Source organism: Pelodiscus sinensis, chromosome 24 (genome assembly GCF_052426305.1).
Source record: "Pelodiscus sinensis isolate ZL-2025 chromosome 24, ASM5242630v1, whole genome shotgun sequence".
In the NCBI taxonomy this organism is placed as follows: Eukaryota; Metazoa; Chordata; order Testudines; family Trionychidae; genus Pelodiscus; species Pelodiscus sinensis.
In genome coordinates this window covers 2,333,872-2,347,077 of record NC_143075.1, presented here as the reverse complement: position 1 = coordinate 2,347,077, position 13,206 = coordinate 2,333,872, and the positions used below count along the sequence as shown (strand labels likewise).

Here is a 13,206-nt window from a genome sequence, read left to right as displayed (position 1 = left end):
GAGTCCTGCAGCGGGTCTCAGGCAGCCCTGGCCCCGCTTGAGAGCAGCTGTTCCCGCCCCCCTGGGCCCCTGGCAGGAGCCAAGGCAGATGCTCCCCTTGCCTGAGCTGTGACAGGCAGATGCACTGCTCTGTTCCCCCGAGGCCTGGCCCGCAGCCTCCGCTCATCCCCAGCCAGCGAGGCCCCGCACCCAGGCAGCCTAGTGCAGAGGGGACTTGGGCCCCGGTCTCCCAGACAAACACGGCAGCCTGGGCCCCTCGGCAGGGGGCCGCGGCCTGCAGCACCCAACGCGGCTTTCCCGCAGGCCCGTGAGCGGTTAGCCGGCGGGCGCACGCACCCCTTACCCGGCACTGCTCTCTGGTTGCGGTTAGGGAGCAGCCCCACCCTTTCCCATGGAAGCAATTCACTGGCCAGCCCTAATGTTTAACCAGTTAACCGGGTAAGTGGGATTTCGGGTCTCGCTTTCCCATCTGCGGTTTTGATGACTGTCCCCAGGTGACACGAGGCCAGGTGTGACGTAGTGGGGGGAGGGGCTGTCTGCTCTGTAACCCAGGGGCCCCCTGTGCTGTGTTGGGAGATTCTCACTGACCCAAATGTGGATTAACCCAGACAGCTCGGCTCAGCCTCCCAGGGACGGAGACAAAGGGAGGAAGGCAGCGACCAGCACCTGGCTGGGGGGCAGGGCCTGGGAGGAAGGGTCAGTTGCTGTCTGGGAGCATGGAGAGAAGAGGCTAAGCTGAGGCCTAGGGGCAATGGACCCCTAACCCTGGGGTCTGAGGCATCCTGGCCCTGGGCCCTGTAGCCACATCCCGTCTGTGCTGGGCTGGATCCTGGAGGAGCAATAAACCCCCCTGTTCTACGGCTGGCGGGGTCTGTTCTTGCTGCTCCGGGGCTGCAGGATTTGGGGGACCCGACGCGCCGTCACACCAGGGAAGAGGCTAGGTGGCGGGAAGCTGGCTAACGCCTCGCACGGGACACAGCAGCACAAGCCCCCTGTGCCCGGCTCTGAGCCAGCAGCCACGCACCAAAGGGCCATCTCCCGTCAACAAAGTCTGGGCCCTCCCCCCCCAGCAGCCTGACCGCACCCACCTGCTGGTGACCCCCATTCTGTGGAGGCAGGCGGGCTCCAGGCAGGAGCAGCCAGATCTGCTTGTTGACGTCCCAGCCAGCCACGGGCAATGGGTTGGAGTCTGGCAGTGGCTCTGGGGAGGGTGAGCAGAACTGGACTCCCCTGAACGCCGGGACGGGGCACGGCGGGGAACTGGCGCTGGGTCACTGGCTCCATGTGCGGCTTATGCGCCCCAAGCAGGTGTGAACATTGTTCCCCAGTGTGACGTAGTGGGGGTACCTTGCTGGTTGCTGTGCTGGGCAGTGGGTTGTGAGTGACCTCCACTGGCTGCAGCACGGCCCAGCAGGGCAGGGGATGAGTCATTACGCAAGGGGGCTTCGAACCTGTCTGATGAGTTCTTCCCCAGGGAGCGGAAAAATGGGAAGAAGGGGGTGGAGCCCTGGCTGGGGGCAGGGCTGGAAGTGAGGGAGTTGAGTTGCTGTCTGGGAGCATGGAGGAGACAGCCTAGGGAAAGGGGCTGGAATTTAGGGGCCCAGTCTCCCCCATCTCAAGAGGGGCTGAGGCATCCTAGGCCTGCCCTGGAACCAGATGACATCTGTGCTGTGCTGTATCCTGGAGAAGCAATAAACTCTCCCTGTTCTACTGGCTGGTGGAGTCTGTTTGTGCCATTACGGGGTGCAGGAGACGGGAAACCCCAACGCGCCGTCACACCCAGCCCCTCCCTGCCAAGTCCAGCGTGCCCCATGTCTCCACTCCACACCTCGAAAACCTGCATTGCCAGCTGCAGCCTTTTTGCTGCTTCTGCTGCTGGGGAGGGCAGGGACTGCCCTGAGGTGGACTTCTGCCTCTCCCCTTCCGGGTTCCTGTTGCATCGTGCACGGTGGGGTCTGAGCCCCTCTTGTCCACCCCGCCGAGCAGAGCTGCTTTGCAAGGGGGCTCGGATCAGATGTTGCCTGCTCCCCTCTGCTGTTTTCCTGTTGCAAGCCAAAAGCGTGCAGCCGGTTCAGCAGGCCAAGCTGGAGCTCGGCCACAGCCCCACTGGGCCTGTCTGAGCATAAGCAACGCGGCCCCTGGGCGCTGACACAAAGCCTCTGGGGGAACCGCGTTTGTCTGTAGCTGCAAAAACGAGGACGCAGGCGGCCTGGAGCCTAACCGCTTGGTGCTAGGCCCTGCTGTGCCCTGGCTGGCAGCACTCGACAGAAACCCGCCCCCCCAGGCACTGGCTCCCATTGCGCAGCTGAGCTCAGACTTGTTCTCCTCCTGCCCCCAGCACCGCTAAGCCCTTCCCTTCGCTTCCCTCCTGTGCGACAGCAGCGGCAGCCTCCAGTGCCGGATTACCTGGATGCTCAGAAGCTCACGGCGTCTGCCAGTCGGGGAGTTAACCAAGCAACGTGTCACTTACGTCCAGGGAAACAGTCACATCAAGTCACAGCTGCAGCGTTCATACCCACCAGGGCTCCAGCTCCACGGGAATGCCGCCTCCCCCCGCCGGAAGCTGTTCCCAGGGCCCAAGGTCATGTGCCTACAGCAGGTCGCTACTAAGGGCCCTTTGTTATGGACTGGAGGGAAGGTGGGACGGGGAGACTCTGACAAGGTGATTTTCTGACACAGCCTGCTGGCAGGAATGGGGGCCCGGAAGCGGGGAAAAGCAAGTGGCGAGTTCATCCCGATCCCACGCTCTGCGTCTGCCCCAGCCGAGGCAGGTTCCGTGAACAGAGGGGACGCCGAGAGCCAGCTTGGTACCTGCCTGCCGCTCTGGGCGTGGGGGCGCTAGTAAATTAGTAGCTCCCACCACTGCACGGGGGGCCGAACTGCTCTCTTTGCGGAGCGGGCCTGAACCCACAGGGGTGCGTGTCTCCTCCCGCAGGGGCGCTCCCTGCCTGCTCTGCCCACGGGGCTGGCACCCCTTGGGAGCAGGTTCTAGTTCGGGGCAGGCTGCGGCGGAGCCAGGCCTGACCTGTGGCTGTTGAGAGGCAGGCGACTTGGCTATTGCTGCCCCGCCCCCGTGCACCACTTGCATAAACCTGGGTGCAGCGCGCGCCAGGCGCCAGGCCACACGGCCGTGCCCCTCGGAACCAGGACGTTCCTGCTACGAGCCCGGCTCCAGGCCTCGCTCCTTTTAAGGCCCTTTCTTCTGGGCTTTCCTATTGTCTGCACAAGATCCCCAGACAAAGCAAAGCAGCAGAGAAACCGGGCAGCCTTCCCTCAGGCCTTTCCTCGGGCCAGCCGCCAGCCGGAGACCGAGCGCGGGGCTCTGCCCTTTTCTACAGGGCCCCCCCGCCCGTTACAGACTGCGGCCCTTTTACCTCGCCCCTGTGCATTCGGCAGGAGAAAGAGACCTTGAGTGTGAGTCGAAATCCACAATAGTGTCACTTTGGTGCAGCTTTTGCCCTTGCGTTCTGCTCTGCAGCGTGAACACTGTGGGCACTGCTAGAGGTAAGAGGGCAGCGAGCCGCTGTGCCATGGGGAAAGGGCTCCCCCTTACTCTCTTCAGCTGCTGGCGTCTCGGTGCCCGGGCTTGCAGAAGCTGCATTGGCAGGGAAATAGACACGAACAGGTGAAGCTGGTTTACTGAGCACAGACCTGTTCTGGCAGAAGAAGGCACATGCTTGGGGAGGGGGGGTCCACCAAAAGCCCTCCCCGTCTTCGGTTGGTTTCTGCCCTTCATCCAGAGCCCCGCACTGCAGCAGCGTCCCTGCGGGAGCTGGCCTCTGTGCAGAGGAGGTGGCTCGGAGCACGTTGGATCGCTGCCACCCCCGCACAAGGTCAAACTCTCCGCTGCGTGCCCAGGGCCCTGCTGCTGCAGGCAGATGGCCGGCAGGCGGGACACAGCTTGATCTCCGCGCTTTCAACTTCTGCGGCAGCCAGGTGGCATTACGGTTAGATTAGCGGGTCAGGACTGCTCCGGTTCCGTACGCGCCTGCTCCTGGCCGCCTGCACGGGGCTCGCTCAGTGACTCTCCTGTAATTGCAGCCTGACCCTTCCGCTAGCTGGTTGTCGAGGTGTCCCCGGCCTGGGCCATGCGGTCTGGGGCCATGGGGCCAGGCTGCGGCACGGGATTCCGAGTGACTAACCGTCCGAATGCCGCTGAACACTTCCCCTGACAGCCTGTGGGTCGGCACAGCCCTCGGACCCTACACTTGTCCCTCTGTAGGGCCGGTTGTGAGGGACCGGGCCGAGTCTGGGCACAGCTGAGGGCGTCCACTCAGGGCGAATTGCTCAAATTCGGGGCTCCCAGACTGGAGGCCTTCCCAAACAGGCCACAAACCAGTCCCACAGAGTGCGTCAGCTGCCTGCCTGAAGCCTCCCGAGCAAAACCCCTCCGACACCCCAGCAATATCCGTGCCCCAGATGGCCCCGGGCCTCATACACAGATGGGGGGGTCCTAGCACCCAATCCCACCTACCCCGAACAAGTTCTGTCCGGTTCCAAGAAACCAGCCACAGATCCCTGGTCAATTTACCCTCTGGACCTTACCCACAAATCACGCTGGGCCAATCCTTTAGCATCTAACAACTAAAGGTTTATTACTACAACAAAGAAAAGCCTGAGAGTAAGGTTGTTAAAGGATAGTACATTACATGCATCGAATCTCCCAGTTCTCGATGCAGGCTCTAGCAGAGATGTTACAGCTGCTGGCTTAAAAGTCCTTGTTGCGCATCCTAGGATCAGGATGGGTCCACAGGTCTTTCCAGCTCTTCGATCCCTGAACTGCTGCCTCTGGGATGAAGTGCTGAGCTGAGACCAAGATGGAGTCCCCCACGTGGCATCTTTATCCCTCCTTCCTGGTCTCTTCTTGGCTGCAGCAGGTCACCTGGCCAGCGGCCTATCCCTGTGCTCCCTGTTGGTAGCCTTTAGGTGTCGGTCACCATTCCCGAGGTGTGTCCCATTGGGTGCTATTGTCCCTAGGGCCTTGCTAATTAGCATGTCCATAGGCCGGGCTCTGCCCACTGCTCAACCACATTCAGAGGGACGTCCAGTCTCCATACAGGTTACAGATCCCTAACTCCGCACACAGACATTATACAGATCTATGAAGAGCCGACACAGAATCAGAAGAAAGTAGCTTTTGTTTGACCCCTCACATGGCCCCTTTGTACCACTTTTGAGGCGAACACCCCTCATGGGTGCAGCAGTGACCCGGCTGCTCCCCTCACAATCCAATAACGTGACACCGGTCCCAGCTGGGCTGCGGGGGAGGCGAGACGGCTTCTGTTCGTGAAAGCGAAGCCTGGGTCGCCCGCCGCCTGGAGCGGCCGAATCGGCCCTGGGCAGGGGGGGCCTTGCTGAGACGCAGGGAGGTGCCGGCTGCCCACGCTAGCTGCGGGCTCGTGAGCCGTGAGAGGGAAGGGGCAGTGGTGCCGGGGGGCTGACGGTCAGAGCCAGCAGGAGCAGCGCGCTGGGTGCAGGACGGAGCTGGAAGGGGCTCTCACACCCCAGGTGAGAGACCCAAATCCGCCGGCAGCGACGTGCCCAGCACTGAGTGTGGAACCAGATCGGGGCTGGGGGCTCCGCCTCCTCGCGAGTGAGCGCTCTGAGCAGGGGAGCTGCCCTTGGCGCAGGCTGTAGCCAGCTTCTGTCTGGAGCAGGTAGCAGCACCCCCTGGCTCTGCGGCTGCTCCGGTGGTTCTGTCCCCTCTCCCCAGGCCGGCGCGGCTTTCCCCAGCGCCTCCCCGCACTCTGGCTCTGTCCATGGAAGGCCCCCGGCTCCTGGGGTATTGAGTCAGCAGCATCCCGAGGCCGCTGTCTAGGCCTCAATTGTCCCACAAGGAGTTTGTCCTCCAGAGGCGCCACTGGCCCTGCCTAGGTCGGGGTGCTCTGGACCGGAGCCACTGAGTCAAGGCGCACGAGCACATGGGGAACCCATTTCAGGGCTGCCGCTTGGGCAAGGTGCCTGACTGGGGCTGGCTGCCCCTAAGTGAAGGGGGCGAGAGCAGCAGGGACGCAGCCAGGCCCCCAGGTCTGCTCCTTCCAGCCTCGCGCCCCCGCATTCACGCAGCCTCTGCCCCACTCACCTCGGGGCTTGGGACTAGCTTCCGAACCCAGAGCTCCCAGCTGCGCAGGGAAGGCTGGGCAGTGCTTGGGACGTTCCTCGGCCGTGATGGGAACAAATGCAAATCAAACCGGACCGCGGCGCGTTAGCTGCAGAGTTCAGGAGGCACCGAAACCTGCATCGGAACAGCGCCGTGTGCAAACGGCAGCAAGGAGCAATCGCATGGCGGGAACAGCCGTGGGAAGCGGCGCTAACCACTGACCCTTACAGTCACAACTAAGTATTTCCTCCTCATTCCTGCGCCAGATAGCAGCTGCCATTCTACAGCATCCCCCCGTAACTATGCACGTCGCAGCTTGATCCCCGGGATTAACCGTCAAGTGTCGACATCCCCCGGGGCCCAAGCCTGCTCGCTGTGTTGATTTTGCTAATCCTCCTGTGAAGGGGCAATCGCTGTGCGCACCCCCCCGCAGCTTGGCGTCTAGGTTTGTCTGGGGTGGTGCTCAGATAAACCCTGGCTGAAGAAAGAGGCGGCTGCATTGATTTGGAAGGACCCCTGTGTCTTACCCCAGTGGAGTGGCAGGGGCCAAGCCTGGGCCAGTCCACTGGCATGGCCCCCCCTTTGCGCCGGACGGAGCGACTGCCCCTCAAGGCAAAGCAAAGCGCGGCGTGGAGCCTCCCCTTTGGATGCAGAAAACTCATTCTCAGGAACGCACGCGTGCTGCCCATCGCAGGCCCCTTGCGAAAGCCAGCGGGTGCATCTGGGGAAGGGCCAAACACAGTCCCAGGAAACCCTGAAACAGACTGGAAACCCAGCTGCCTCTGCGAAGCCATTTCTGAGGTGAAAGAAAAGTACGTGCAATCTCTCTCCACCCCCTCGTTTGCAACGTACCTGGTTCTCGTCACCCCCCAGCTCTGGCCGAATGCCAGTGGGCGCAAACAGCCCTGCTCCCACAGGTCTGAAGACCTCTGGCGACCCTGCCTCCTTGTTCACGTTTACCATTGAATTTGAATGGAGTTCTGGTGGATAGAGAGAGATCCGCTGTGTCAAACTGCTAGGGGAAAGCGCATCTGTCTGGGGCAGCAGGACATCCAGGGGTGCAGCCATTGCCATCGGAAGAAGTGGGTTGTGCCCACGGACGCGCACGATCCCATCCACACGTGCCGTTAGCCTGTGAGGTGCGGCAGGACCATTCGTTAAGCGTTTCCAGTCACAGACTCACTCGCCCCCCCCCCCCTCGGAAGCTTCTAATTCATTGCCAAGGAAGCCAAAAAGTTTGCAGGAAGAGTCTGTCTGGCGAGAGCTGGGCCACGTGAAACGAATGCGCCGTCGTGTGGAAGTGCCAACGTGCTACTGGTGCGAGCACTACCACGAGTGACACTGCTGCATTTCAGGTGGCCTGGGTGATCGTGTCACTTCAGCGCTTTCGTGGAATACGACGTCAGGGCAGCAGTGCCCGGGGCCTTCGGGCCGGCAGTGCCACTTACTGCACTACAGGCGTCGGCCCAGAGTGCGCCAGGCTTTCCTGTGCGACCCTCGCGAAGGATTGACATGGGCCATAAACATTTGCTCGGAGCCGGACTCTCGCCCAGTTGCTGTGCTAGTCGTTACCTCCTGCCGCGATTCTGCTGGGACACGCCTGTACGGTAACAGCGGGACAGTCCCCATCCTTCAGCCACAGGACAAAACCAACTGCCCAGCAGTTTCTAGGAACATAGCGTGGATAAACACGGGGCTACTTTCCTTCAGGGGCGTTGCTCATGCCCATTCCAGTCGTGGGTACGCTCTCTGGAAAGCTCTTTCCCCGAGTGTCAGGCAGGCCGTGGGTCCCCCTTGAGTAGCGCTGGCGTGGTATATAGACCCCCCCTCCCCCTGTTTCTTCTTGCCAGCTCTGACCGAGCGGAGGCAGGAGGGTCTGGACTGGACAGGAGCAACGTGTCTCGGAGAAGAGTTACCAAAGGGAAGGAAGCGTGTTGTCTTGGAGCGATGGCTCGTGGAAGGAGCCATCAGGGCCGGAGCTGGGACCTAGGCCCGGCCCTAGCATGGCCCGATGCAGGACGCAAGGCAGGGAGCGAGAGGCTGGGACAGGAGCACAGCGGCGATCCCCTCGGCCGTTGCGCAGTAGCAATGCAGCGTTGCAGTGATTGACGCGACGGGGAAGAGGAACACCGCTAGGGGCGCCGTGCAGAGCCAGAGCCAGAGCCAGAGCCAGAGCCAGAGCCAGAGCCAGAGCAGCGCTCCACTGCCTGCCACTGGCGGGGAGAAGGAACCGAGGGCTGGCTGAGCTCTTTCCTGTGGGGCTCCACAGCCCACCCGAGGCCCTGCCCCATCCGGGGGCCCCCTTGTAAGGACCCTGGGCTCAGTACAGGCCGCACCAGCGAGTCCTGCCACCTGCTGGCCACCCGTTAATGCCGCTCTTCCCTGGTGCACTGAGATCAGAGTTACAACGGCGGTGAAGCGTCCAATGGGAGTGAGAACCCCCTAGGGCCCCCCTCAACGCCCCGAGATACTCCTGCCACGCAGTAGCCCTGCTAAGGGGCATTTCCCATTCACCCCATAAACACGTTCACCCACCCCAACCCTCCCGGACACCCACCTGGATGATTAGTGTGGCCACACACAGTTTGTGAAGAGGAAAACAAAGACACCTGCTATCTTCTTCAGCTGAAGCCGAACTTTATTTACGTCACGGTGCACAGTAAATAACTTAGAGGTGCACATAAATATTACATGGACTTGAGTGGAACGAACTGAGTCCCGTACAACACGGAGCAGCATCGGTACTGGGGTATTCTAAACAAGCTTTGGTGCACGTATTTGAGGACAGACAGTAGATTAACTGCATCACGGAGTCAAGGCCCTGTGTATTCTTTGCAATGCTGCGGTGCCACCACCTCTGGCAGACGAGTTACTTTCTCCAATTGTGCACCGGAACGGACAATTCGCTGTGTCCGGTACCCGGACATCAGATCCAATGGGCCCTTTACAAGCGGATCATGCAGCTGTCTTTCAGAAAGTGGCCTTTGAGAAGGGGCAGGTTTTGGGGAGCAGGCGAGGGCCTGTGGCCGCCAGGGAGGCCCAGCACTCTGCCTGGAATGCTGGAATCTCTCAGACTGGAGACTTCTATTAAACTGCTCAGTCGTTTACCAAATCCGCAGTCAGATTTAAGCTGGCCTCCCTGCCTTTCAGATTTCACAGTCACTTGTGAAGAGCAGCTCAGACGCCGCAATATTTCCGCCTGCCTGCGAACACAAGAGGAGGACGTTCCGGCTCGCAACCCTGCAGGACCAGCTGAAAGGTTCACTTTGAAAGCCCAGAAAGCGCATCTTCTGGAACGCGGCTCGGCAGCCAGCTTGAACTCTAACTCCCTCTGGGCAGGCGCAGGGCAGGGAATACACAGGGCCTGTGAACAGCTCATACAACACTAGTGAGGTTTATTTGTCCAAGTAAATATTCCTACATGGAGATGCCTATTTCTAGGTGGCTCTCCCATACATAAATATTGAGGTCTAAGATGGAGGGTCATTGTTGATCGAGGGGAGGCGGCTGGAGCTGCCTTTTCGCTTTCATTTGAAGGTATCTCCCTTTGCCGTCTTCAAAACGCCTCTTCTCATCTTCGGTTTCTACCTGTGGACCAGAAAAACCAAAGACTTGAGTACCAGAAAGCTCCCCGTGAATGGGGTGGGTGGGTGGGTAGAGAGAGCGCACTGCAGGTCAGCATGGCCACAGGTAGTAACAGAGGGTATGTCTACACTAGCACCCTAGTTCGAACTAGGGTGGTTAATGTAGGCAACCGGAGTTGCAAATGAAGCCCGGGATTTGAATTTCCCGGGCTTCATTTGCATCTTGCCGGGCGCTGCCATTTTTAAATGTCCGCTAGTGTGGACTCTGTGCCGTGCGGCTACACGCGGAACGGACTAGGTAGTTCGGACTAGGCTTCCTATTCCGAACTACCGTTACTCCTCGTGAATAGGAATAGGAATAGGAAGCCTAGTCCGAACTACCTAGTCCGTGCTGCGTGTAGCCGCGCGGCACAGAGTCCACACTAGCGGACATTTAAAAATGGCGGTGCCTGGCAAGATGCAAATGAAGCCCGGGAAATTCAAATCCTGGGCTTCATTTGCAACTCCGGTTGCCTACATGACCACCCTAGTTCAAACTAGGGTGGTAGTGTAGACACACCCAGAGTCTCTGCCTAGCAGACGTGCTCAGTTCTCTACAGGGCACAGAGGGGACTCTGCCAGCGGACCCACAGGCAATGTGTTTTCTTAGAGACACTTCCCAAGGGGGGGTGGTTGCTTCAAAGAACCGCGGGAGCCAGGGCACCTGGAGGACAGCCCCAGCCTCTGGTGCACGCAGCAAAGACACGTCTGCGGGAGGGAACGTTCTGTTCTGCACTGAGATCGGTGCCCTCAAGCATCTCCCCAAACAAAAGCGCTGGCAGCCCCTTCAGGGAAAAGGCAGCGAGAGCAGGTCTGCCAGGCGTTCCGGGGAACCCTCTCAGTTATGCCCCGGAAGGTCTGCTAAGTGGGTTAGCCAGGAAAGTAAATCAATTCCTCAGGCACGTACAGCAGCTTTTCATTTCTTAGCCAAGCACACGCTGCCAAGTCCCTGCTGGGATCACATCTGCGTGGCCGTGTGTTTGAGAAATTCCTGAGTCGGTTTACTTGAGCTACAACTGTGCGCGCTTTCACATCCCCTCTGCACAGCACTTGGCGGCAGGTACCCCTGCGAATCGCGTTTGGGTGAACACATTCATTACTCACGGAGAAATACTTCAGCACAGTTCTGCGGGTGGGTTACAACCAGAGGCTGGCAGCAAGAGAACGTTGAAGTCCTGTTATTTCTCACGTCCAGAGCAGCAGGGGGAACGCTGCACTTTCCTGCCCAGCCTGGCTAATAGCCATTAAGGACCTAACCTCCATGAATTTATCTAGTTCTCTTTTAAACCGTTATAGTCCTGGCCTTCACAACCTCCTCCGGCAAGGAGTTCCACAGGTTGACAATGCGCTGTGTGAAGAAGAACTTCCTTTTATTTGTTTTAAACCTGCTGCCCATTAATTTCATTTGGTGGCCCCTAGTTCTGATATTGTGGGAACAAGTAAATAACTTTTCCTTATTCACTTTCTCCACACCACTCAGGATTTTATAGACCTCGATCATCTCCCCCCTTAGTCTCCTCTTTTCCAAGCTTAAAAGTCCCAGTCTCTTTAATCTCTCCTCATACGGGACCCGTTCCAAACCCCTCAGCATTTTAGTTGCCCTTCTCTGAACCTTTTCTAATGCCAGGGTCTCTTTTTTGAGAGGTGGGGTCCACATCTGTGCGCAGTATTCCAGATGTGGGCGTCCCATGGATTTATAAAGCAGCAATAAGATGTTCCGTGTCTTATTCTCTATCCCTTGTTTAATGATTCCTAACATCCTCTTTGCTTTTTTGACGGCCGCTGCGCACTGCGTGGACGTCTCCAGAGAACTGTCCATGATGACGCCAAGATCTCTGTCCTGACCCTTGGGAAGCCCCACTAGTTCCCTCTCTCCACTCTGAAAATGGACCATTTAGTCCTAAGCTGCAGTCCAGGGACGCTCGCCCCCACCCTCCCCTGCAGACACACGTAGCCAGCCTGCGTTTCGCCGTATCCCCGCAGCAGTGAGCAGGGCAGTGAAGCCTCAGGGGAGCTGCTGAGCTTACCCAAGTGACAAGGCCAGACGGGCTCTGGACCAGCCTGCTGCTGGAAACATCCTCCAGAGGGTTTAGGGGACGGGCCTTTTCCGTTTGCCAGATTCATTCCTAAGCCGGGCAACAGCTCCAGCAGCAAGGAGGCAGCAGGCACTAGGCAGGTGGGAACACATGCAGATGGGTGCACGGCTTAGACATCCGGAGACCCATGTAAGGTACATGATGGGTACGCACCCGCGCCCCGCCGGCACGGCCAGGGCACGCACCGGGCACGCACCCGCACCCCGCCGGCACGGCCAGGGTACACACCGGGCACGCACCCGCACCCCGCCGGCACGGCCAGGGCACACACCGGGCACGCACCCGCGCCCCGCCGGCACGGCCAGGGTACACACCAGGCACGCACCCGCACCCCGCCGGCACGGCCAGGGTACGCACCGGGCACGCACCCGCACCCCGCCGGCACGGCCAGGGTACGCACCGGGCACGCACCCGCACCCCGCCGGCACGGCCAGGGTACGCACCGGGCACGCACCCGCGCCCCGCCGGCACGGCCAGGGTACGCACCGGGCACGCACCCGCGCCCCGCCGGCACGGCCAGGGTACGCACCGGGCACGCACCCGCACCCCGCCGGCACGGCCAGGGTACGCACCGGGCACGCACCCGCACCCCGCCGGCACGGCCAGGGTACGCACCAGGCACGCACCCGCACCCCGCCGGCACGGCCAGGGTACACACCGGGCACGCACCCGCACCCCGCCGGCACGGCCAGGGTACACACCGGGCACGCACCCGCACCCCGCCGGCACGGCCAGGGTACGCACCAGGCACGCACCCGCGCCCCGCCGGCACGGCCAGGGTACACACCGGGCACGCACCCACACCCCGCCGGCACAGCCAGGGCACACACCGGGTACGCACCCACACCCCGCCGGCACAGCCAGGGCACACACCGGGTACGCACCCGCGCCCCACCAGCACGGCCAGGGTACGCACCGGGCACGCACCCGCGCCCCGCCGGCACGGCCAGGGCACACACCGGGCACGCACCCGCGCCCCACCAGCACGGCCAGGGTACGCACCGGGCACGCACCCGCGCCCCGCCGGCACGGCCAGGGTACGCACCGGGCACGCACCCGCGCCCCGCCAGCATGGCCAGGGCACACACCAGATACGCACCCGCGCCCCGCCAGCACGGCCAGGGCACACACCAGGCACGCACCCGCGCCCCGCCGGCACGGCCAGGGTACACACCAGGCACGCACCCGCGCCCCGCAGGCACGGCCAGGGCACGCACCGGGCACGCACCCGCATCCCGCCGGCACGGCCAGGGCACACACCAGGCACGCACCCGCACCCTGCCGGCATGGCCAGGGCACGCCCCGGGCACGCACCCGCATCCCGCCGGCATGGCCAGGGCATGCACCGGGAACGCACCCGCATCCCGCCGGCACGGCCAGGGCACAC

The 13,206-nt window shown here is 61.4% G+C and overlaps 1 protein-coding gene across 3 annotated transcripts in view; it reads right to left on the bottom strand.

The window, feature by feature from the left end:
- Positions 1–8,709: 8,709 nt before the first annotated feature.
- The window catches only part of ACOT7 (acyl-CoA thioesterase 7), a 140,086-nt gene continuing 135,589 nt past the window's right edge, over positions 8,710–13,206 (bottom strand). For 2 of the 3 annotated variants that reach the window (XM_075906808.2, XM_075906806.2), the window contains exon 10: positions 8,710–9,688. In XM_075906808.2, the coding sequence (XP_075762923.2) occupies positions 9,584–9,688 (105 nt within the window). In that variant the 3' untranslated portion in view covers positions 8,710–9,583. The remainder of the gene's footprint in view (positions 9,689–13,206) is intronic. The other variant, XM_075906807.2, reaches the window with a different exon arrangement.